We start from the raw sequence: 26,776 nt of genomic DNA, 5'->3' as shown, positions 1-26,776 counted from the left end.
TTTAAAAAGAGGTTTACACCAACACTTTATTTGTGTAAACTTTAATCTCCTTACAGTAGAAACTTACACAGTACAAGCCAAAAGTAGTATAACAGTTTTACAGCAAAGCTTACCAGTAAAATGCAAAACTAATTTGTATCAATTTAAAAAAAAAAAAAAAACTGTGCACTTTCTCAAACTTAACTTTGTTCAGCACATTGTTTTGATTTATATATAAGGCATTAATTCTATAAGAATCATTTACTATATTCCAAAATCGCATGACCTAGGTGTAACACTCTATAGCCTGATACCATTTTTGTTACTTTAGATATTTACAGATTTAATCTACCTGCATTGACATGTAGCATACAAGCACTAAGAACAAATACAAGCTTTGCCAATACTAGTTTCACATTGAAAAAGTTGTATAGAAAAAAAAAGCTCAATTGCAATAGCTTGGTTCTGCTGCAGCTATGACTGTAATTTAAGAATAATTTACCCCTTTAGCGTGTTTTCTAGCTTCCAGTTGTATTTTCATCTTTCAAAACAAAGAATTAAACCTGCTCTGAAATCTTCTCAAACTGGAAGTAGGCCCCATTTCCATCAGCTGCCCAAAACTTACTTTTCTCCTACCCAGCCCCAGAACCTGTATCTTAAATTGCTCTGAAAGTCAAACCTGCAATACGTGGCATAACTGAATTCATTCTAGCTACTATGTACAGAAATGGTTCAGGCAATTAAGTTAGTCCACCTTGTCATTAGTCAACAGGAAGTATAATTACTGTAGCTGTAAAGGAGGTATCTAGTGTTCCAGAGTAAGTGAGTTTAATTATGGTGGGAGCTTCCTCAATTCTATTTACATGACAATTTCAGGCTCAATGTTAAATAACAAGTCATCATTTCCTCTTCGGACTTCAAGTAGTAGAGGTGATTCATTCATCACAGCCTCTTGCAGGTCACTGGAAGTCATCAAAGGACGCCCATTGACTTTAACAATAATATCTCCATCTTGGATCCCTCCTCTGCAAAGACAGAAGAAACAGACAGTAAGTATGCCTTCTGTGTAGAGAAGAAGTACCAAAACTCACGACCTCTATGGCTGATGTAATGAATTTTTGTGTGTTTTAGTTTCCTTCGGAGGGGAATTTCACCCTTCTGACTGGAACAGAATAAACTGTAGTACTGCTAAATGCAAAGTTACCCTTGCAATATTTCATTGCTGTTTTAGAAGAAAATCCTCAAAACAGACCAATAGCTAAAGCAGTCTAGTTTTCTTTGTCTTCCTCAAAACTACAGCAGAGGAGAAATAGAACAGACTTTTAGCCATGACTCGCTCGCTCCATCCATTTACAAAAATATGTTTTTATTTCTAGAGTATGTATGTCAGGCATTGGAAATCAAATACTACCAAAATTTCAAGAAAAGCAGTGGTGTACCAGCGGAACAATAGGCAAATTATTTGTCCCTTACTTTTCAAAGGTAAGCCACAATAGCCACTTTTATTGCCTTTGCATCTGCTTAATAATTCCTGAAATAATTTATAGAAATGTTATTTTCCAGCTTTTCTGTAAAATAGTCTTTTCCTCTAAGATAAAGCATTGTCTCAGACAATAGCTCAGACAATATCTTATGTGAGTGCTATCCTGTTTCTTGTTTAAACTCAGTCCAGGTTTCTTTTTATAGATATTCAACATACTTTTCAAACACAAATTTGGTTCATTAAATGTAGGGTGCTGTTTAAATTTGCACACTGTTCAATACTGCCTAGTGTCATTTAGAATAGTTCTGATATCAGAATACTTCACTGCAGTAAAATCTTAGCACAATTTTTTTTAAACCCACAGGCACTATTTTAAATTGTTTAAACAGAAACCAAGACTGCTATAATGATGTACTTGAATATGAATAGGAATACTACCTACTAATATCTATTTGGAAATTTGTTTATCGCAAAAAGAATAATGTGCTCTACATACCTATGAGAAGGTGAGTTAGGAACAACCTCGTGTACGTAAATTCCACTTCTGACATCAGGAAAATCGGCATTATTGTGTTTCAATTCTTCCACCAAGCTAAAAAGAACACAGTTATATAGCATTTGATTCCATTACAAAAGCAGTAGCATTCAGTAATTCATATTTAATCTCAAATTTATTTATTCTCAAATGTTTGTGACTAAAAATGAATGTAGCACAGAAATAGTAGCACTCTGTCCTAGGCACTACAGAGGCAAAGGACATTCCTGCCCTAAAGAATTAACACTGGTGATGATGCAGAAGTTTGTTAATGTTTTTGCATTTTTACATTTTACAAGATAGTCTTAATTCATAGAAAAACATAGCTTTTGACAACTTCAGTCATCATATAGGAGATTAGAACTGTGAATTTTCCAAGGAAACTTCATCTTCCTCAATTTTTCTCATATATAAAACAGGTTGTGCTTGCCTTTTTAAAGAAAGAAGACAGGAACCAGCTGCAAAATAGAGGCACTAAAAACATCCTCTAATTTCTGAGAAGACGACATTATTTCAGGTCTGTGTACTGTGTAGGTTAAAACCTACTTCCAAAAACGGAATTTTTAACTAATGATGGATTTCTCTGCTGTCAGTCATGAAAACCTGGGATCCCTTGGATTGAAAGAAAGCTCAAATGGCTGCACAGCGCTTCACTTGGTTTTATTTTTTATTGAGGAAGCTAACATAATTACATGACTAAAGCGAACACATGGAGAGAAATAGCCTTTTCCTGAAAATAGGCCTGGAGACATCTTACACTGCTTCATTAGACACCTCAAAACCAGTAAAATCTCACATTGTGTTCATGTCATCATAGTTACACAGAGAAACATTCTGAACCTGGTGGCGGTCCAGTGATGTTAATGCCATTCCACTGATTTGTTCCAGCTGAGGATCTGACTCTTTGGGGAGGATTGCAAGATTGTAACTCAATAAATAAAGATGGCTTTACTACAACCCCAGCTGGAAATTGTCTTGTTTAATTTTGTAGTCTACTGCCACTTTGGAAACGTGCCTACTGCTGAGAAAGAACAAAAGTGTAAGAACCCTCATTTGTAATCCCAGGATATGTCCGGATAACATCAAGACACAAAGCAGTATGAGAAAGAAAAAGAGTAAAAAAAAAAAAAATGGAGGAAAGTGTCCATATCCTGCTTTTGTTAACATGTAAGCATGAAGCTTTAGTTTTGAATTTTAGCAACTACTTTCTTCCCAATTAGTGGTTAGGCATAAAATCTCACATCATATAGCCTCTACTGGCACTGAAACATCAACAAACCCTCAGGCAGCTAATCTGCTACTGGCACTCAGAGTCACCTGAATGCAGCAGCTTGTTTAAATAACACCTAAAACCTGGTGTCACTCCAGACATCCTCGTCAAGAACAAAAGGAAGTATTCAATCCCTCCCTAATTTCCCTCAGCTTCCAATAGGCCATTCACCATTATCAGTATTTAGAGGATGGCTTTTTCAAGTCTGAGAACACACATTTCACCAATACAATTAAAATGTTAACAGACTTCCAAGAAGCTAACTGCGTAATCCACACACTTCTAGATTCTCTGGAGATTTATGGCAAAAGCTGAATGGCAAAGTTCTGAACCAGAACTAGACAGATCTTGCCACACATGCTATGCATAGTCATACAGATTACACTTCCAAGATACTTACGCAGGTGTTATTGTCAGCATTCGGATACCAATGAAGCGCTTCTTGCTATCTGAAAATAACATAAAAAATATTGAAGAAATTCAGACAAATACTGCAAAATTAACATTTTTCCCCCCCAAAGTACTTATCAATTAAAACAGGAAATATCATAAATCTAAAAACGAGTCATACACATCTACGCTGAGGTCATCTTTTCTTTCACTTAACATTGGTATATGGAATGACAATCCTGCTCCCTGCCAGCAAGTATCAGAGAAACTCATTTATGCTTTGTAAGAGTTTTCCTCCAGGAAATTCAGGAAAAAATCAGTGATTTAGTATCACACAACTTAAGTAAATAGAAAATTTCATAACCAACTACCATTCCACCTGAAACTGGTCGAAACAATTTAATCATATAGTATTTAAAAAAAGGAAAATTTTTACCTTTCAGAGATAAGACAGCCTTATAAAGACACAACTAAAAGGTTCACAATGAGTTCTACTCCAAAGAATGAAAAGTAAGTTAAAAAAATAACAAAATGACACCATAGACCTTACCCAGGACTCTACAGAATTTTAAATGGTCAAAATTCACTCTTTCAGGAACAGCACCAAATTTCTGTAGTTGCCTTTTAGCAGTCATGATATTGCACAGCTGTTTTGTGTACAAATGCAGTCTGATGACTTCCTGAGGTGAGTGCTTCAGTAGTTAGTTATATCTGGTATGAAACAATATTTCCCCTTACTTGTTCCAGAATAACTACTCCACGATTTCTTTGAGCTTCTCTATATTCTCATGTGAGGAAAAAGATTGAACAGGAGATGTAGAGCCTGCTCTCACTCTTATTCTTTCCAAGAAAAATAGTCCCAAGCAAAAGAATTAGTCCTAAATATTAAGCATGTCCAATATTACCAGTAATGTCGGTGAAAATGTTGAGTACTAAGACATTGAATTTACGACACTCTGGACTGTCATCTCTGATTTTCCTTGAAATGTTCTGTCTCTTGTATTATTATTATTTTTTTTTTGTATTAGCGAAACTAATGAGATCACAATCAGCTATAGTGAAAGTGTCATGAAGATGTCCTGTTACTCAAAACTGAAGTCTCATACGCCTTGGGTACAGCCATGAACTAGCACACTCATAGTGCTTCACAGATCTACACAGTGTATACAAATCCTTAAATGTTCACTTAAAAACAGACAACAAAAAACCCTAAACATGGTAACTCCAATATCTGAAAAATAATCCCCCCTCCACCTCCCTTTTTGCAATGTGGACAGTTAAATGACAAAATTGTCTTCCTTAGACTACAGTCAGCCACACAGATGACAAATTCTCTGGGGACAGTTTACTGTCCGCATTAAACACTTTGCTGTCAGTCATTGCCTGCGCAATGCAGAATACAAACAGTAAGCTATGAGGTATGGGTTATTTCATCTGCAGAATCTAGATTCCTCCCCTTCCCAATCACTGCCATTTTGTAAACCAGAAAGTTTCAGGTAAGAAAGGTAAAGAAAGCTTCAAGCCTTTTGTTTTGCACAAGTACATCCAATTTAAGCCAAGTCAAGTCTTACACTAAGTTTTCATGAACAACAAGTAAAATTGTATTTATTTTTTTTAGAAATATCAACAGAGACTGAATGGGCACAGACAACCAGTTGTACTATCTTATCATCACAAGGGGCCTTGTGATGAATCAGGATTGAGTCACATTGGCAAAGCAGTATGTGGCACCTGGAACTACCTGTCATGTATTATATTTCCTCTGCAAATAAAAAGATTCAAAACCTGTCATTTTGGCAATTTGTGCAACCACGAGGTAGAAGAAAAAAAATAATTGAGAGAACTGGAATAAAGGGAGGTCATACATTTAATAAGCACATCACCAGGGTGAAGTCCCAGCAGAGGTTAAAAGAAGGTTAATATATTACAACAGTCAGGTTGAACAATTGTGAAACCACTGCAGCTTAAAGTTTTAGCAGAGCATGGCAGAGGGAGAGACTGAAATCACATTTAGTTTTTGTGAACACCTGGTCAGCTTGAATGCTGATTGCAGTGGTACAAAGTCAAGTAAACCAGCCTCAGCCATCAGCTTAAAATTAAATCTATTTTGTGTTAATAGAAAGTGACAAGTAGCTGACACCAGGTATCTAGATGCAGTTCTTTATTTAAGGAGCTTTCTGTTGCACAGTAAGGAAAGTGTTTATTTTACTGTTAAACTATTTTAAATTGATGCTTCTAACAATACACATAGATTGTATATAGATATACAATCTATATAGATATACAAACCAGCTAGATAAACAGAGGCTGAAAACAGAAGAGTTTATAAACTGGCAAAAAGAACCAATAAATTTAAATTAAGGAGTCAGTCAGACTCTTCATGAACATGAACATCTATCACATGAGCATACCCACTGCAGTTAATATCACTGGGGCCAGGATATCACCGAGATCTGAGTGAAGGAACAAAACCTGCACTCTTTATTCAAATGGCAAACAAAATTCCTACTTCTTTGCTTGCTCCTTTTACACTTAGATCATCTTGCAGGTTGCATGAGCAGTCCTGAAAGCATTTACAAAAGATATTCTACTGTCAAAAATAAATCAGGAAAAATAACTCCAATCTATAATGCTGAATTATGTGCAGTGTATCTTCAATACAAACTGTATAGCTTAATTAATTCAATAGCAAGAAATTCCTATTGGTTACTAGCAAACGGCACTGAAGTAAAAAAGAAGAAAAAAATCAGTGAATGTCAAAATATATAGATGATTTCCACACATAAAAACACAACACACAGATGATTAAAATTGAGACATAGATGGAAACACTTAACTTCATGCACCAGTTTAGAAATTCTTAACTATAGAATCACAGAATCACAGAATTTTCTAGGTTGGAAGAGACCTCAAGATCATCAAGTCCAACCTCTGACCTAACACTAACAGTCCCCACTAAACCATATCCCTAAGCTCTACATCTAAACGTCTTTTAAAGACCTCCAGGGATGGTGACTCCACCACTTCCCTGGGCAGCCCGTTCCAATGTCTAACAACCCTTTCGGTAAAGAAGTTCTTCCTAAGATCCAACCTAAACCTCCTCTGGCGCAACTTAAGCCCATTCCCCCTCGTCCTGTCACCAGGCACGTGGGAGAATAGACCAACCCCCACCTTGCTACAGCCTCCCTTGAGGTACCTGTAGAGAGCGATAAGGTCACCCCTGAGCCTCCTTTTCTCAAGGCTGAACAAGCCCAGCTCCCTCAGCCGCTCCTCGTAAGACTTGTTCTCCAGGCCCCTCACCAGCTTCGTAGCCCTTCTCTGGACTTGCTCAAGCACCTCCATGTCCTTCTTGTAGCGAGGGGCCCAAAACTGAACACAGTACTCGAGGTGCGGCCTCACCAGAGCCGAGTACAGGGGGACGATCACCTCCCTGGCCCTGCTGGCCACACTGTTTCTTATATAGGCCAGGATGCTGTTGGCCTTCTTGGCCACCTGAGCACACTGCTGGCTCATATTCAGCCGACTATCAACCATCACTCCGAGGTCCTTCTCTGCCTGGCAGCTCTCCAACCACTCATCTCCCAGCCTGTAGCTCTACTTGGGGTTATTGCGCCCCGGGTGCAGGACCCGGCACTTGGCCTTGTTGAACTTCATGCAGTTGACCTCAGCCCATCGGTCCAGCCTATCCAGATCCTCCTGCAGAGCCTTCCTACCCTCGAGCAGATCGACACACGTACCTAACTTGGTGTCATCTGCAAACTTACTGAGGGTGCACTCAATGCCCTCATCCAGATCATCAATGAAGATATTGAAGAGGACCGGCCCCAGCACCGAGCCCTGGGGAACGCCACTAGTGACCGGCCTCCAACTGGATTTGACTCCATTTACCACAACTCTTTGGGCCCAGCTATCCAGCCAGTTTCTAACCCAACGAAGCGTGCGCCAGTCCAAGCCAAGAGCAGCCAGTTTCTTGAGGAGAATGCTGTGGAAAACGGTGTCAAATGCCTTGCTAAAGTCAAGGTAGACCACATCCACAGCCTTTCCCTCATCCACCCAGCGCGTCACTTTGTCATAGAAGGAGATCAGGTTCGTCAAGCAGGACCTGCCCTTCATAAACCCATGCTGACTGGGCCTGATCGCCTGCTTGCCCTGCAAGTGCTGCGTGATGACTCTCGAGATAATCTGCTCCATGAGCTTCCCTGGCACTGAGGTCAAACTGACGGGCCTGTAGTTTCCCGGGTCAGTCCTCCGGCCCTTCTTGTAGATGGGCATCACATTTGCTAGCCGCCAGTCAACTGGGACCTCCCCCGATAGCCAGGACTGTTGATAAATGATGGTAAGCGGCTTGGCCAGCACCTCTGCCAGTTCTCTCAGTACCCTCGGGTGGATCCCATCCGGCCCCATCGACTTGTGCACATCCAAGTGCCGTAGCAGGTCACCAACCATTTCTTCATGGATAGTGAGGGCCACATCTCTCTCCCTATCCCCTTCCACCAGTTCTGGGTACTGGGTATCCAGAGAACAATCGGTATTGCCGTTAAAGACTGAGGCGAAGAAGGCATTAAGCACCTCCACCTTTTCCTCATCACTTGTAACTAAGTTGCCCCCCGCACCCAGTAAAGGATGGAGATTCTCCTTAGTCCTCCTTTTCGTGCTGATGTATTTATAAAAACATTTTTTGTTATCTTTAACAGCAGTAGCCAGATTGAGCTCCAGATGAGCTTTGGCTTTTCTAATTTTGTCCCTGCACAGCCTCGCGATATCCTTATAGTCCTCCCTAGTGGCCTGCCCACTTTTCCAAAGATTTTAAACCCTCTTTTTTCTTCTAAGATCAAGCCACAATTCTCTGTTCAGCCAGGCTGGTCTTCTTCCCCGCCAGCTCGTCTTTGGGCACGTGGGGACAGACCGTTCCTGCGCCATTAAGATTTCCCTCTTGAAGAGCGCCCAGCCTTCCTGGACTCCTCTGCCCTTCAGAACCGCCTTCCAAGGGACTCTACCAACCAGTGTCCTCAGCAGCACAAAGTCAGCCCTCCGAAAGTCCAATACAGTGGTTTTACTGGTCCCCTTCCTGGCCTTGCCAAGAATAGAGAACTCCACTTCTACTCCAAGAATAGAGAACTCCAACCTAGAAGTAGGTTGACATTATGGCTTAAATTCAAAATTAGCAAAATTAGCAAAGTTTTAGACATTTCAAGCACTAAGCATAATCTGTACAAAGCATGGTAAGTTTTTGGTAAAAAATTCATTAGAAATTATTTTGTATCAACCATACAATACATTTGGTGACCAAGAATGTTTAGATAATTCATTCAAATGCCATTGTCTTCTACTTCCCCCCTGCCCTGAACTTAGGTAGATAATATCTTTGTATATTTCCAGGTATATAATGGATGAGACTTCGAGAATTTATGCCTTCTGGCATAAATTGCCTAACTGGCAGTTAACTGATCAACTGAGATTTAAAAGACTCAAATCAGACTTATTTAATAATACCCTGAGTATCTCCTATAAGCCAAAGTGAATCTGGAAGGAGATGTTTCCTCTGGGAATTTTATCATCTTCAGGCAATATGATATTTACAGCAAGATGGTAATACCCTTACAATTATTTCTATGACCTAATTGTACCATAAGGGTGGATCCCACTGAAACTACTGAAATATAACTGGAGCAAAATAAAGCATGATAAAAACATCCCAAAAATTCTGCTTACATTAATTCTTTATGACAAGAAATAACATCTATAAAACAAAAATTAAAACTATTACCAAATGCCTAAAAAATGCAAACTGAATTTCAGACATTATGAAAATATCTGCTAGAAGTACTCCTCCTCTATGCCTTCAAGGGCTTTAAATGACTGCTCTTCTAACTGAAGTGAAAGTACAGGGTTCTTCAATAAGTAAAAAAATTAAAGAAAAAATAAAAATAAATAAAAAAAATAAAAATTGCCTGTGCCAAGAGCCAATGCCCGGCAGTGGAACTTGCTGATGCTAAGAGTCACTGTGAATATTTTTCCTTTGATTACAGGGTAAAGAGAAGGATCAAAAATCATGAGCGTCACATGCCATCTAAACTTAAATCCTTCACTATTTTTTTAGGGATCCATAGGTGGTACCATCTCTAGGTCCTCTAGCTGGGCCTAGCAGGTTCACCACTTTGCAGAAGCAAAGGTGGCTGAGGGTGCCTAAGGAAACGAGGGCTTATTTCAGTGGTGGCATATCCAGCCTTCACCTTCCAGCCACCGTGACCAAGAACCTGTTGGCAGGTGGTAGGCTTTCAGCCTCTATAGCCTGCAGGGTACACCATCACTCCACCTTGTCTTGGAGTGAGCAGTTTGGTTCTGCAGGGCAGCACAACCAACAATACAGGCTGCTTCTCTCAGAAAGCAACAAAAATGGAACAGTTGGTAAACTGAGTAAAGAAAAGTTTTTTTTTGACTTGTTGACTGAAGTAAAATTATGTCAGCTACCTTGAAATGCACTTTTCAGTACACAATTAGTAACTATTTTCATCAGTTTTTTCCAAGTCAACAAGGGAAAGCAACCTGATTTGGGGAAAGTAGCAAAGCTTGAATGAAGGAAACCCAGTCAGAACAGTGATGGTCTCAAATATATAGGCAGATGCATAACTTTGAAGTCTCTAAGGGAAGTTTCTGAATTCAAAGTGTCTGACGGAACACAGAGGACAATGGTGTAGGGAAACAGTTCTGGCATCAGAAACTGGATGAACTGAGGAGGACAAGATTAAAATCAAAAAGATTGAAGAGAAGCAGCAGCCAGCAGTCATGAAGCAAGATGAGTAGGGTGTGGACAGATAAGTTGGCAAGCAAGAGAAAAGAAGGTTTGGCTTGGATGAAGTATTGCTAGATGAGCTTTGGCTATGTAGCACGTACTGTGTGACACCTACTAGTACAGTGTTAGACACGAGGCACATACAAAAAGCCCAGAGCACTGCAGTCGCTGATATATTTAGAAGTATATATTCTTTGGTTCTGAGATTTTTTTTCCCTCTCCTGTGAATCCCCACAGAGCCCACACAGTTCTTTAGGAATTAGCACGTAGTTGTTCTTCCCAATGGGTCTGAGGATCTGTCACAATATTCAGTTATATAGCACAGACATAGATAACCATGGCAAAAGAAAGATCAACAACAGATAACGTGCACACTGCAAACCATTGTTGGATAAATGTTTTATGAGTTTGCATCCACAGTATATCTTAATCTCCTTTTCGCTTGGACAATGTGAAAGAGGAGCAGACGACTCGTTGAGTCACCATGTGGTCTCAAGGTCATTTGAGACTGTCATGACTCATTTGTGACCACAAAGATCCTTTTCCCCAGATTTACACAGGTAATATCTACTCTTTGGGGCTGTTAATAATAAAGCAACACTCCCTCTTCTATGAAGAAGTCTTATTTTTTTCAAGTTCTATATGTGGTGTTCTATATGGTAAAATAATGCTACTTCTTTCAGCAGTAGGATTCCAGACTTGTGCCTTTTCACATTTCACCCAAACTTCAGGTTAGGGTAATAACTGGAAGATAACAACATCACTGTATCTTGCAGACCTTACCTTTATTTTGTTTGTCAAGTGACTCTGTAAGGAACTGAGTGATGCGGTCTGACGGAATAGCAAAGGAAATTCCAGCTGTAACCTTCAAGGTGTTAATTCCAATCACTTCACCATCCTATTGGGAAATAGCACTCAATTAATGTGCTCCTAAGTGACAGAATTCAGCTCACAACCTAGCCTTCCATTTTAAAGTCTGGTGTAAGTAATTGTAGAGTGTTGTAATCACTCAAGAAATAAACATTACTTCTAAGGGAGGATCTGGGCTCTGATTCACGATTCCTCTCACATTTAACTGTGATGGCCAGAGAGATTACAGTACAGTTTGTTCATCCAAGGTACATCCAACCACTCATCAAGATTTCCTCTCTGCCGAGCAGGCAGTGGAGTCACAACTATCATTAAAGCCAGAATTCACTGACCTACAAAATCAGTGATGGTTTTAAGTAATCTGTTTTAGAATCAGCTGTGTAGATTGAACAAGTCCCATCTTTGCCTTGTACCCCAGGTTTCAGAGCATGAAAGAAAATAACTGCTCCTACCAGAACCTATCTTCCTCATTGCTGTGTAAAATTTCCTGTACACTACAGGGGAATATTTCTTGAAGATGTATGAACTGAAACTCAATTTGTGTTGCTTGTATTAGCTTCAGGTTATCTGCCTACCATTAGCCTGAATGGCTGGAAGCTGGTATAGTCTATGAACCTTTCCAAAGAAATATTCTTCCACTTACTTCAAACACGTTCTTAAAAAACAAGTCACTTGGACTTACCAGATTAACTAGAGGTCCTCCAGAGTTGCCATACTGTAAAAATGACATAAGGGAACAATAAATTTGTGCTCCACTGTGGAAATGAAGATTGCATTTCAAGTAGAATTTTGTTTGTAAGCAATTGAAAGAGAGCAAGACATTTCTTAGGCAGCATTGAAGGATGCAATACTGATCACAGAAGATTACAAGTAGGTTTTACCCTACCTGCTCACATCTCTTATGATTACTTTTTTTTTTCCTTTTTTTTTTTTAGTAAACTGCATTAAGCTAGGAGCAGCAACTTAAAATTCAGAATAGTTCTGCCTTAAATTTAAAGAAGAATCACTAAATCACTACTTAAAATGAGTATTTCGATTATTCTAAGTACCGTTAGAACAAGGTTCTGAAACAAGTAATTGCTGGTTAAAGTAATATTTCATTGAGGTACATTCAGCATATGCACAGTTTTTAAGTAATTTTATTCTTCCCTTTGGTTTGTGGCACTGTCAATCTCTCATTCTCCACTGGAGGAGAACACAGTGCTTTGGAAGTTTAGTCACCTATGAGGTAGATTCTACGTAAGTACTGATTTAGCCACAGAGATGCACTCCCCTCTAGGGAGAGCATATAGCAGCTCTGAGCAATCTGGAATTACCTAATACCTAATGTCCTTCAAAGGAAACATCCAACAGAACTACAGGAAGTGGGAGTTGGAGAATTTCCTTGTCCATCTTCATGTTGGCTCAACAACTTTGTTTTTGAGCAAGGCCAGACTTTTCAAGTAGGTCTACTGAACAGCCAAAAGCAGCAACTTACCACTCAAAATAAACAAAAGCTAAGTGATGCATGACAGCAACATGAGCCTTATAAACTGTTTACACTTAGATAGCACTGAACAAAACTTATAGATTATCAGAACAGTAAAACAGACATTAAAGTTTTAAAATAAGCTTCAAAGTTCACGTTTAAACAAAGAGATCAGTTTCTTACAATGTATCTTGTCACTTATCAGAGGTTACACAGTTTTGTAGTTTTTTTTTTTTTTTTTTTTTTTTTGTCTTACTGACACAAAAGAATTGAGACTGATTTTTCAGCCTTGCTCAGCCTACCATCTTTGATCCACTTGTCCTCTGCTAGAAGGATCTGCTTAGTGAAAGAACTTTAGCACATGCAATATAGCTCCATTTAGGAACTTATGGCTCTGTTTTCTCCTGCTCCATGCTGTCCTAGCATTTCTCAGAAGGCAGCTGCATGCACATTCCTACAGTAACGTCTTGGCTAAGCCACAGGAATGCTCTGAGTAGACCAGGACTCAAACTCCTCCCATTCTCAGGAGAAAACTAGTGCATTAGCTAAGTACACAGCATCCCTATGCCAGGGACTATCTTCATGTTTTGTGGTCTCCGATGGCAACTTACACATGTTGTCATTTTCCTTACCTACTCTACTATCAGTATTCAATTTGCTCTAGTATTACGTGATGTACCGTTATCCTTGTGTAGACTTGTCCACTAGCTTTTGAGTGCAGTGAATGCCTAAGTATATGCAAGGAAGCAGTCTGATCTTGAGGAATGTGCACAGGCGTGAAGTCAAGAATCCCATGTTCTAATTTTGCCTCTGCCACCAAGTCAGTGTATGCTTCCAAGTAAACCACTTCACATCTTCTTTTTACAACTGAAGAAACTAATTCCAGCTACATGTCTTAGGACCTTCAGCTTCTGAATCGTACAAAGACCTTTTTCAAAAAGTTCATTTTTATGTCATATCTTAGCACAAAAGTGTAGTTACCCTTGTTTTTTCATAAGATTTCTCTCAACATCTCTGTGAGGATTTTTCAGGAGCTTTGCATGTGTAAATGAGTCATAATGCTTACTACTTATGTGAAATTTGGTATCAAGGACCAGCAAATAAATGCTAGAAGTATTTTTCTTTTAATGTACAACAGATTTAAGCTGTAAAATTTCAGGCCATATCCCACCTCAGACATGAGTCCAGTGCTCTTTTTAGAATCACTACAAGTTATATACACACCCAAGGACTTCATTTAAGCACTTTGGATCTCTCCAAGCTGAAGCTCTGAAGGGGTATTATTTTAATGTTTTTCTACACAACAGGCAACACTAGGGGACTTTAACTCTGTACAGTATTTCAAAGTTTAACTTCTTTTACATATAGACTGTTATTTGAATTATGTGATGCTCAAAAGGAAAACAAAACAAGAACTCCTCCCCATCCCCCTCTCCTTAAAGATACATAAGGAGAAGGTTTTTTTCTGTTGTTTAAATTCTTACCTTGGTGTCCTCACATTAAATTCAAGCAGATGCTATCAACTTGACTGCTCCATCTGGTTCTAATGGATGGAGATGAAAGAAACTTTGGCTCTGTTCTACAGTATGCTGGGCCAGACCAGCTGAACAAGCACAGAAAGAAATGTGTTGATTTACTGTGGCTCTATATAATCATGTCTTACTGCACGAGATCTACAGAATGAGATGGGTCTGTCATATGTAACATCTTCATGGACAAACTCAGAGAGGTCCGTTTTATTTAACATCCCTTTTATGGGATTAATGCCTGAGTGCAACTAACAGACAGTGCGTAGTCTTATAAAAATAAGTGCCTATCACTGGTTTCAAACACAGGGTTCATTTGGTGGATTTATCTGTTAAATAGAGAGGGATTTCAAAGTCCCAGGACTGTGAAGCTCAGTTTCTCTTGTACCTAGTACTTACATTGATAATAGCATCTGTCTGAATGTAATCCATATCAGAGTCCCGCAAGCCAAGTTCTTTGCCATCTCGCTGAGCAGTGCTGACAATACCTGTTGTCACAGTGTTCTGTAAGGCAAAAGGGCTTCCAATTGCCACCACAAATTCTCCTGGTCTCAGATCAGCGGAATGCCCCAGTAACAATACTGGCAATTTTTTCTTAAATAAAACACAGAAAGAAAGAAACCACCATTAGTTTATATTGATAATAACCTGCCTAGAAAGATTAAAAAAAAACAAAACAAAACAAAAACACACTAGCATGAAGTTAGGAACACATACTTTCCATTAAATTAACTCACTAGCATATGCCCAAAACTTACATCAGATACCATTGGTATACTGCAGGGCATTATTGCCTTAAACTGTCTTCAGAAACAAACTGCTAGCAGCAGTAATTCCAAAAAAATGTTAACAAGATTCTGAACCAGATTTCCCTATTTTCCAGCAGATTGTTCTCTCCTCCTCCTGGAAACAGCATACAAACCAGCTATAGATCAGCCAGCCGCTCCCCCTACATTACCTGCCAGAGCATGTACTGGTTCTAAGCTAGAAATGATTAACTAAGACATCCTGTGTCTTCAGGTAAAGACAGGAGAATCTGGCCACATACAAGCTGAGCTTATTCCCCCCCATCCCCCTACCCACTCCCCCGCCATCCCCCACCCCCTTTTTTATAAGCAGTTTCTACTACAAAAGACAAAGTAATTTAATTCTAAGATGGGATTTTTTTTTTTCCAGGCCAATAGAAACTGTTTGTTCAGTACATGGTTGTCTCCAGATATATTCCCAAGGAATTCCTAAGTATATATTCCAGTCAGTATGTCTGCACTGAAATGAAATTGAGATAAAGTTACCAAATTAGTTCATCCAGGTCTACTCACCTTAGGGTGAATCTTTATTGTTGCAATGTCAGATTTCTTGTCAATGTCTCTGATGGTTGCTTCATAGGTGTCTCCATTCTGTAGCTGCACTTTCAACTGTTGTCTCCCTGATATAGCGTTGGTACTTGACACCACGTGGGCATTGGTCACAATTAAACCAGAATCAGACATAATAAACCCTGATCCACTGGAAAGTGGGACATTTCGACCGAAGAGAGGGTGCCTATACAAGAAGCAAGTAATTGTAACTAATAAAGGAAACATAACTTAGAGGTGATTACATCAGAAATCATTTACTACCTTTCAGCCAATAACAAAGCATTTGATCACTGATGTTATAACCCTTACCAAAACAAACAACCCCACAAAAACAAACAAACAAACAAACAAAACATTGATGGAGAAAGCATCTTTTGCAGACTGATTGTAGTCAGCTAGGGAGATAGAAACTGAGCTTTTTGGATAGCTGGCATGGTCCTTTTCCTTTGGTTTCTAATTCTGTCTTTATAGGTTTCCTTGCAGAGAGGCTAGGTGACAAAAAGAGGAGAAGGAGCCCATCTGACCCACTAATTGCTGCTTCCATATGGGAAGAAAGTGATAACAGAAAATAGGCTGACAAATGGACTGATCTGCTAATGGGAAAAAGCTGACCAGGGACAAAGAGGAACCTTGCAGCTGGACAGAGAGAGCAAAGGGAGAGGTGACTTCTCAGATAATCATGAAGCACAAGTGTAGAAAGGCAGGAAAAAATATGCCTAGAGATCGAAAGGACTGGGAACACAAAAGACCAAAGAAATGAAAAACACTAACAATGGGTAAGATTTGGTGGAGAACGACATTTATTGCAATATAGACAGTTAAGACTTTATAAGCTGTTTAAAATACTATGATTTTTCTCTGTGAACAATTGATGTTTCTTGACCTTAAATTTGTTAGGGGAACAGAAAATGCTGCAGAAGATGAGAAAAGGTCCACAAATTCTTCCTTCTTCCAAGATGTGGTCCGTATTAGGAAATTGTTTGAAAGTTCTGGGCTATTCAGCAGTAAAGAATTGGAGTCAATCCCAGGCAGCAGGCAGTGCTACAATTAGCACCCAGCAGGCTGCTGGACAAACATTTACTTATAGGGAAGAACAAACAATCTTTACTACATATAGAATGCAAAGATCTTAAACACATTCAATTATAATGTTCTCTCATAAGACCAATAAAACCATGTGCATAAAGCGAGGTCTCAGAAAACCTGATTACCTTGATTTTGCATAATAAAAAAAGCCTGTAAAAATATCTCCTGGGCAGAGAGATATTCAGGTAGTGGAACATCTATAATATTTGCAGTAACTTGTTCTGACAGCTGGTTGGCTTGAATACTCAACATCAAACCTGGCTCCTCAGCTTTAGTAATACTGAATATCAGTATGTCTTAGTCAGCAAATTTAGAACTATTTTCCCTATCAGAAATCATTCATGTGTTTAGATAGGTTAGAGATCGTCAACAAGGCTCTTAATGTTCTCCCTGACAAAATAAAACCAGCTGACATTATGTCTCACTGAAAGTGGAATAAACAACAAGGTGCTATGTTTTTTCAGCTTATTTTTGGACTTGTTTTTTTAAATTCTGGAGATATGAAACATAATCTAATAAGCAACACATCTTAGTTAAGGCTGAAGAGACATCAAAAGATGAAATAGACTTATTTTTTATGTAAAGTACTTTAAAGACTCTAAAACCAATATAGTAGATCTACCAAACAGGAGAAAACCACGTAACTTGGGAATTGTATTATTCATGTGATACCTCAATTTCACAATCTTTGTTATCTTCCTTCTCTGAATAAATGAGTCTGTTGTAATGTTTCAGATTATTTTGTGAATGTCAAGAACTCAAAAGTTGGCACACCATTCAACTTGGTTGCAAACAGAGGAAAAGGAAAATCTTTAGACCTTCATTAAACAGTGCAATTACAACTCAAAAAAATAAAAGAATTACCTGAGGAAAAGTTCAATGTGCACAACTGCAGGTGCAATCTTTTCCACCACATCCGCTATAAAGTTGAATTTATATCTTGGGCTGCTGGACTGTAGGTGACCTATACTAGCAGAAAGAATTGGATATGTTAATAAGACAATACCCTTTTTATTAAGTAGGTGAGATGAGGGAGAGGCTCTACATTCTAACTTCTAAATGACATCAAATTATCAAAAGCAATGCTTTGTGCCACCACGCTTTGCTCTAAGTTCAGCTCATGCTGAAGAATGACCTCACAGTAGCTCTTGTACTCCAAGTCAACACCTGGTCTTCAGGAGTACTAGATTTGCCTATTTCTAGATGACATAACATAGTAATGGGTACAGATAAAGATTCTGTCTTTCTAAAGTATACACTTTCCTTTCTTCAGATGCTCTTTACCCAAGGTCTTTAAAAGGAAAGGGGGCAGGGGACATCACTCAAAAAGGAAAAATACACAGAAGAGAGAGAAGTTTGATAAAGATATTTCATGCATTTTGGTAGGCTGCATAATTCCTAATTCAAAGGTCATTTTCACCAATCCATATCTACAGGTGTTTTACTATTAAATCTTTGTATTCAAGTTGTTTAAGAGTTAACAAGATTACAGCACCATGGAGTCTAACCTATTTACAAAGAAAGACGTCTCACAGATCTACCCTATTCTTTGAATTAATTCATAAGATAGTGGGTAACAGAGAACTAGCTGTAATAGTTTACATAGTCTTTCAGAAGGCTTTCACAACAAAGTGTTAAAGGACCTACAAAGTCAGAAAGTGAGAGACTTTACATTTCTACAATATCTAAAGACTTTGAAGCAAAAACAGGAACTTTGGAACTGACACACCAGCAGTATGAAGGAAGAAGGTATTAAAGAAACCAGATCAAGACAATTAGGCATTTCTCCATAGAAGTCCATGAGTTCTTTTTCCTGTTAGTGGACATGGGATTTACTTTTGAGGGTAAAGAAACCATGCTTACATTTACAAGCTAAATTTATATGATACGGTATAAACAGACAGAACAACTTGGCAGGAACAGATTCAGCCTATTATTTCTATGTACATTCTCACGCACTCTGAAAAATCCTTCCAACCAATTGAATATACTTCTTTCAGTATTTGGTTTAAAAGAAACACTGCAAACAGGAACTGCAGAGGTCAGATATGTAAGTACAATACACTTATTTATTTCGCTTTCTGGGGCACTGAAGATTGATCTTACCTTCAGCTCACAAGCAGCTTGCCAGATTACGCAGTCTATACTTTGAAGTCTACTAACATGACTTTAAATGGTTGCACGCACAGCAGTGTACACTGACAGGATATAGTATTATCATCACATTTATTGTAACAGAAATGGCTACACAGCTATGAAAATCAGTTGGCTAGACCCTCAGCTGATGAGCTATCAGAAAAGTGGTGGGTAAAGCGTTGTGAATGAAAGCTTTTTTCAGTTGGTATACATCAGTGAAGCTCTATGTGTGTCAGGGCAACTACATCGCTTTGTATCTATTGAGTGCTGAACTGTTCCACTCGTACCAAATTGTCACAGCACTGCACAAGGCCAAAAGCAGAGAAGGAAGCCTGCCAAAGAACTCAGCTTCACACCACTCCTGACCCACCATGCAACGTACTTTCCAAGTACAATTTGGGGTAAGCAGAAAGATAAAATCTGAACAACACAGTGGATTAATATAAATATTGAAAGAGTGGGAGAAAATAACATGGAGTAAAAGAGAAAAGACTATAAAACTGAAACAAATCTTCTCTTCTTTCCACACTATACTGGAAGCATTTCTCAGTCTGAGCAAAGTCCAGAACCTTGGTGCTGGGGTCAGAAAACAGGAACACTCAGACCTGAATCCAAACCTGCCTTCCCTGAAGGAAGGGGAAATTTCAATCAAAGGAGGATCAAGAATAACAGACATGCAAATTTTGAAGGAGAAGTCTAGCTGGAGATCTGGCCTGATGAGAGATGAGCTGTTCTTATTAGTTCCTGGTGGGCGCTAAATACTGCTGAAAACTAACTTACAATCTTGAGATGCCTGCATAGAAACTGACTTTTCTTGAATCACTTTCTGCAAGCTGGTAGTGACAAGAAGCTTTAGCCACATTAGATGGCATCCAAGGAAGCTCAAACCGTGGACCAGGAAGAAGTAACTGGCAACTAATACTTGGTCTCAGATGTACAGACTGATTTAAGGGAACTAAAGTTTTGGCTATTATTAATAAATAACAGTGCATTGCACAGTTGTTAAACCACGGCTTTTCATCAGAAGCTCTCAATCTGCTTTAAAAGGCAGGTATTTGCAGCCTGAGAAACAGAAGAGGGAATGAATGTACAGCATTGCCTAAGCTATATAAAGTCATCCTCAAAGAAGTGTCACAGCTGGAGCAATAGAACCAGGATTTTATGTCAGACCCTCAATCTATCCTTTGATTTGCATTAGGTGGTAAGGACTAGGTACTGTTCTTTCTAAAACATAAAACTAATCACATATTTTTCCTTCTTCCCCCCCACCAGACATTCTTGCTGTCTCTCAGTTTCATGCAGCTCTCAGACCTCTGCTGGACTGAGAATGTAAAAGCTCCACGTTTACAGCAGCTTCAGGTTTTTTGACCTATTGACCTACTGAGATTTGCTACATCTTTTTTTAAGATCTCTTAATGGCATCCATTCTTCTCCATGTTATTACTGCATGTTCAAGATCATCTCACATTAGACAAAGCTAATTTATCTTGGCAGAAAGGCACAATATGATGCAATAAACTCTCTGTAGAACAGCCAAGACATGAAAAGTGTTGTGAACAGGTTGTACCTGAAGCAAAAACAAAGTTATATTGTCAAAATCTTTAGCTCTCTGCATCTTTCTTAATCAAAATAGCTAGATTTTTTTTTTTTTTTTCCAAACCATACCCACAGATCAACGAGATTCAGCAGATCTGAAGTCTCATCCGACCATTTAAATCAAGTGATTAAATCTTGATAAGCTTTCAGGCACCTCTCACAGAGAACCCAAATTCCAGACTTGGATATAAGTGTATAAACTGAAGTTAAAGACGTTCAGTCTACTCTGTTAAATTTGATCTTGCGTTTCCAGTTCTATGGGCTCCAACTACTTATGGATTTACATCTAACTGGCTAAAGCTAAGTGACCGTCAGGTAAGAGCCTATTATTATCAGCTAAAGACTTGGATAGTAGCAATATCTACAGCCTATGAGTTCATTTAATAGCTTTATATCTATTTTCTTGCAGAGGTAATAGACCCCTTCCAATCACATTAGCACTGTTGTAAATCAGGAACAACTCCAACAAATTTGTGGAGTTAACTAGTATGAAAAGAACTGGAAAAAAATAGTAGAAATAAATTGTCATTATTGCACTGAAGACAATAAAGCTTGAACTGTTTACAGTTTCAGAAGACTGTAAGTTTCTGAATATCTGCCAACTTATTCCCTGTGGAATCAAACCAAATTGTATTCAATGCCATCTTAAAGACAATACATTTTATCAAAATCCACAAATTTAAATTCATTAGGAATTTGTGAGTCTGGGAAACTCATTCCTTTGAGGCTGTTCCACCATTACCCTTCTAAAACCAACTTCAGAAAGGATCTGTATGTTCAGCAAAATTATTATGTCTAAGGGAGGACTGCAACCTGGCAGATCTGATCACCAGGGATAAACACTGTCCCTACTGCGCTTTCATGGAAAGAAATGAAAGACAAATAAAAGATTATAATGTCTCTGCTTAAAAAACAGAAACATCTGCTGGAAACATAGGTTCACGGGCAGCTTTTCTGATGAATTCAGCATTAAGATCAAGTTGCATAGCTGTGCACTGACCATAAAGCCTTGGTGGGTTTAATGCCACTTTATGGTTCAGGCAACTTGCTTATACAATGGATGTCTACTATGCACAGATGAAAACAATTTGGTGAACCAACACCAAAGTGGCTTTCTTGTGCAGTACAGCAGTCACAACAGCCAGACAAAGATTGGCGCATGCCTTCCAGCACAGACACCTAACCACCTAACTGACTTCAGAGGCTTGTTATTCCTCCTTCCCAAGTGACTCTCATAATGAGACAAAACAAGAACATCTCTTTCCTGACAAATATCTTTTATGAAAACAGTGAAGTGCTACACTCTGAATATATACAAAATATTGTAGTATGTTCATCCTCACCTGCAGGAACTCAAACTAAACTCAGACATAAAGAAAACAATCAGTAAAGGAATGTGACTAGAGTTTATTTCCAGCTAATACCCAGCAATGCATTTCCCTAAATACAGCTGGAGGCAGGTGTAAAGCTTTCATGACAATAATACCATTAGTAGATCTCAGTATCTCTTACTGGGCCAGTTTTTCAGAAATGCAAGTAATGATGTCCTCAGTTATTCCTCTGCATCTTCAAGGTTACACTCTTGCACACTCAAATGCCCTATGCAGAACTGTGTGCAGTGACCCTGCTCAAACTTTAACTGTATTTTCAAGTGTTTCTTTTCAGGAATGAAACTTCTAGACTCCTCGCTTGCAGAGATTTGACTGACATGGGTAATGTTTTATATCATGACTGCTTTCTGACAGTGACTTCAGTTATGACTTCAATTCACATTGCAGAGGGCAGACTTTCTCAGGCAGAACCCTGCAAGAGATCAGTATTAAGGCCAATGGGTCTTGCTTCCTGGAATTTATTGAATTTATTTCTTCAAAGGTTTTCTTTTTTTTTTTTTTTCTCTTTGTTGCACTGATGAAACAACACCTTTATTTTTCAAACAAATTCCCCCCCTTTTTTTTTCTCCTTTGCTTCTGCATCCTAGGAAAGAAAACCCAAATCGTTTCACATATGACCTGCCTTCCAAGAAACCATTAACATTGCAGAGAATTATTAACTGTACCAAGAATGTTGTATTGAGAGCTGATAAACAGCTCTCTGTGAAAAAAAATAATAATCTGACAAAATTTGGCAATAAATCACAGGTGACCTAATGAATACTTTGGGTGAGGAGTTTGACCCTTTATTAGATTGATATGTGACATTAAAACTTCAAGTTGCTACAGTGGTAACAGAGCTCTGTAAGAATGGGTCTTTGACTACAGAGTTTGTCTTCCATAAATGTTTATGCCTTTACTTACACGCTAGCCTGTACTGCTTTGTCTTTGTGACAGAACGTGACAAAAGGCAGGTAAAAGCTAGCTGTTTCAGAAAGCTACCATATCATAAGGTACCTTGTGTTGAAGAAGGAAAAAACACACACAATTATATGTAGCATATAGTTTAAATATGTCCATGAGTTCTGCAAACAATTCCCATTGGTGTCTTCAGTAAGTCCATGGGTTTGCTCAGATGCATAAGGCTGATTGCATGAATAGCCATTTCAGCACACAGGCAGACTGAAGAAAACCCGTAACAGTTTGTGCATCTCCGTGCGGTGCCCACCACCTTTAGTTCCCTGCATCTAAAACTTTCAATGTAGCATGGTGTTCTTCAAGCTAATACATGCTCTTAATAAGGAAAGAAAATATTTTAAGGTTTGTCAGCTTTGGAAATATCACTGGCTTTGTCATTCTAGACACTTGCCTCCCTTTCTGCACCTACTACTCCTTTTTTCATGCACTCATTCACCAGACTTCTGTCACTATGAAACAAGGGCTAAAATTTCTTAGCCTACCTTGGTTTATTAGAACCAGAATCTAAGCTAGCATCAAGGTAAGAAACTAGAAGTGGACAGAAGCAGAAGTTTCAAGAACTGCTCTCCAAGTCATTGCATGTTCTGAAAACAACCTAAGTCATGCTGTGTAAGGCTACCATTATCTAAGATTTTTTTAATGTATGTATGGTTAAGTAAAATTGGATTTACTTTGTAACTAGCTTAGGTCTCCAACGTCTGAGTCATCTGAGGCCAGATTTCTTTCATGAACAGGGAAAACAGAGAAAATCAACAGCAATTTTAAACTGTCGATTTTCTTCTAAAGCCTCTCATTACAGACATTGCATGTTATTGTTTAAAAAAATAATAATAAAAAAAAAAACACACACACAAAACATAATTGAGTTCTATTCCTGGCTCAACCACCAACTCAGTTTGACCTTGGGCAAGACACTTGGTTTCTTTGAGCTTCAGTTTGTGCAGCTGTAGAATTGAATAAAAAAGTTAAAACTTCAGAGAGAACCAGATGCTTCATCTAAGCTGTGGTTTACTGGGACAAAAAAATAAAGCCAAAATAAAGCGAACACTAAAATAGTTGCTTGGAAAAAAAAAAAAAAAAAAAAGTTACCTCTACCTTACTGCTCTGAATTCCTAAGCCTATTAAGCAGTAGACTCAGGAGGATTCCTTAAAGAAAATGTCATGTATACCAAGCCCCAAGCACTCTGTAAGCCTAAGATGCAGGCTAGCTCACCCATTTTGGTTAAACATTCTTGTTATTTTGAGTGGATCAGTTCCAACCAAATATTAGTAGTACTAAAGCTAACGGATGCTTATGAGAAAATGAACAGACAAACAGCAATTTATGCTTGCTAAACACTGGAGAGACTGATTATCGCAGCTCCAGCTAGCATTGGAGCAGTTTTTGGCTCTGACAAGCCAAGAAGTAACTTCAGGAACATCATTTTACGCCCTCCTTCTCTCTGCTTCCATTTGCTTTCTCAGAAAAGTGGGATATATGAAAGCCCTCCTATTCACAGGAAGGTTTTAAAAGGCCAAGAACAGTTGCCCTTTTCCCTCTAACTCCTCCTAGTAATTTTTAGCAAGCTTGCCATCTACGAATAAACAGAACGGTTGGTGGTTCACCTGACATAATGGATGCCCTAATACATGATTTAAAACCCCACTATGCATATGTCTTTTCTTTCCAGGAACGGTATTAGAAAGCTAGTAGAAGCACACCCTTAAAATAACATACAAGGAAGTATGCAAAAAGAAACTACCAATGTTAACTCTTCCCTAAAGTGACCAATTTTAGTAACAAAAAACAAACAAACAAACAAAAAAAACTCCAACATAGGTGATTACTAAGCTTTCTGAAGTTACCACTGATTATTACAATACCATAGGTCAAGCAAAGGCCTTGGTATGTTATTGCAAAACAGAAGACTGCCTGATATCATGAGTGTCACCATTTTAAACCATAAGGAAGGTATGCAGGCATCCTTTACCCTTTAAACTCCAGAAGACTCTAGCTGTAAGACTTCTTGTGAGAAGAAAATAAAAGAGAGAAAAGACTATGTTTAGATGTTTTATATAGTACCTGGTGCTTTTTTATTTATTTATTTTTATTTTTTAACTCTCTGAGCTACACTACTTTAGCAGGCACTTTTGTACCAGGATGCCTGTCAGGTGAATCAAATCAACCTCTGATAACATCCCCAGGGATGTTATCCCAGAGCAGAGGCATTTCCAGGTCTGCACTCTGTGCAGGACATGGCACCATGGTTTTGCAGCACAGCCCATGCAGGCGATGCCATTAAGAAGCATCAATAATGAAATAAACGTGATGCCAGGAGTATCGGAGCAAGCTTGTAGCACTGCCCAGACAGCGTGCCTTGCACCCTGAAAAGGGACAACCGACCTGAGAGCCTAATGCCTGCAGTCACTGCCAGGCGACAAACCACACTCCCCTCATGCTCAGCAGCAAGCACAGCACTGAGGTGCCGGTGGCCATGCTACCCCAGGGCAACCTTCCCAAACTTCTAAGCCCACCAAGAGGATGGAGGAAGGGGATTTGTTCCCTTCAGAGATGACTTGAGCCCCCACAAACGCCTGCCCCACACCACAGCGAATGCTGACAGCAGGATGAGCTGCCTTGCCTCTGGGGAGCCTCGAAGCCCTCATGCAGCCCCCAGCCCCTCATTACGGCCTGTCAAGCAGCACTCTCCACACCACCCACCCCAGGCAGACCCCGCCATGCTCCTACCCGATTCACAGGCTCCCTTCTGGACCTGGGCGACAGCAGGCAGGCCGTGCTGCAGCGCCTTGCGGCTCACCGCCTTCAGCTGGCAGACGTTGTCGTAGGTGCGGCCGTCGCTGCCACACACCTGGGCGCTGAGCTTGCACTGGCAGACCCCCTTGGCGAAGCGCTTGCCCATGGGGTAGCGGCAGTCCAGGCTGTCCCCGCAGGGGGGATCCTCCTTGCGGCCGCACGAGTCCCCCTCGCCCGCGGCGCAGATGAGGCAGCAGTTGCAGCGGTCCGGGACGTAGCCGCTGGGGCAGCTGGGGCTCGGGCACTTGGAGACATCGCAGCGGGCCGGGCACTTGGCTCGGGCCGCCGGGAGCTCGGCGGAGCCTCGGCTGCAGCCGAGGGAGAGCAGGAGCAAGGGGCTGAGCAGCGACACCCGCATCCTCGGTGGCGAAGGGGTGCGAGCCCGCCCGGCCCGAGGGGAAGGAAAAAGGAGGAGGAGGAGAGAGGAAAAAAGTGCAGTCGCGGTGCAGTGAGGGAAGGGAAAGTCGAGCTTGGTGCACACGGGTGGGAAAGTCCTGACTCCCCCGAGAAGGAGCGAAAAGCAGCTGGAGAGGAGGAGGAGGCTGCGGGATTAAGAAGACCAGCTCCGTCCGTGCGAGGCGCGGCTCCCCAGCACTAGCTGGAAGCGCTCAGGCGCCCAGCCATGGCCAAGCCGCCGCGCAAGGTGGCCGGGGAAGGCAGTGAGGACACACAGGACCGAGAGGAGCAAGGGGGGTTTTATGGGGGACGTGCCCCGGGCCGCCGCCGCCTCCAGCGGCAGCCGCCGGAGCTCGGTAACCGCCAGGCCCCTCCCCGGCTGGGGAGGGACGGCTCCCGGCGGGCGGGCGGAGCGGGGAAGGCCCGCTCCCCTCAGCCAGGCTCGTGCCGCCCTCCTGCCGGAAAATCATCGGCCAAAAGAGCGGAAAGGGTGAGGGGGAGCACAACTTCAGCGAGCCACACGGCGGCAGGAGGTCGAGAGAAAGCGAGTGTCCGTTTGTGTAAGGGTACACGAGGTTGTGCCCTCTGGAGAGCAGGGAGTAGGAAGCCAGCCATTTTGTCTTCCCTCATGCTCAACATTAACCCTGGCAGCAAGAACTTATCCCCACTGCCACACAAGGGTGATTGGGGTTTAGCCCCTGCCTTGATGGCAAACAGTGGTAGTTGGATGTCTATCCTTTTGCAGCTG

At 40.3% G+C, this 26,776-nt stretch overlaps 1 protein-coding gene across 1 annotated transcript; it reads right to left on the bottom strand.

Annotated features, from left to right (window-relative positions):
• On the bottom strand, nt 1–26,386 carry HTRA3 (HtrA serine peptidase 3). Its single transcript, XM_035325456.1, has 9 exons — nt 25,567–26,386; nt 17,623–17,722; nt 15,634–15,856; nt 14,714–14,908; nt 12,003–12,035; nt 11,234–11,348; nt 3,668–3,716; nt 1,959–2,054; nt 1–1,004 (listed from the first exon to the last, which is right to left on the bottom strand). Exons 1-9 carry the CDS (start codon nt 25,988–25,990, stop codon nt 839–841), a joined length of 1,401 nt encoding a protein of 466 aa, XP_035181347.1. The 5' UTR covers nt 25,991–26,386; the 3' UTR covers nt 1–838.
• Between the last annotated feature and the right edge of the window lie 390 nt (nt 26,387–26,776).

This window comes from Oxyura jamaicensis, chromosome 4, assembly GCF_011077185.1.
Source record: "Oxyura jamaicensis isolate SHBP4307 breed ruddy duck chromosome 4, BPBGC_Ojam_1.0, whole genome shotgun sequence".
Lineage (NCBI taxonomy): Eukaryota > Metazoa > Chordata > Aves > Anseriformes > Anatidae > Oxyura > Oxyura jamaicensis.
Note: the sequence above shows the minus strand (reverse complement) of the source record. Positions and strands in the feature narration are given on the sequence as shown.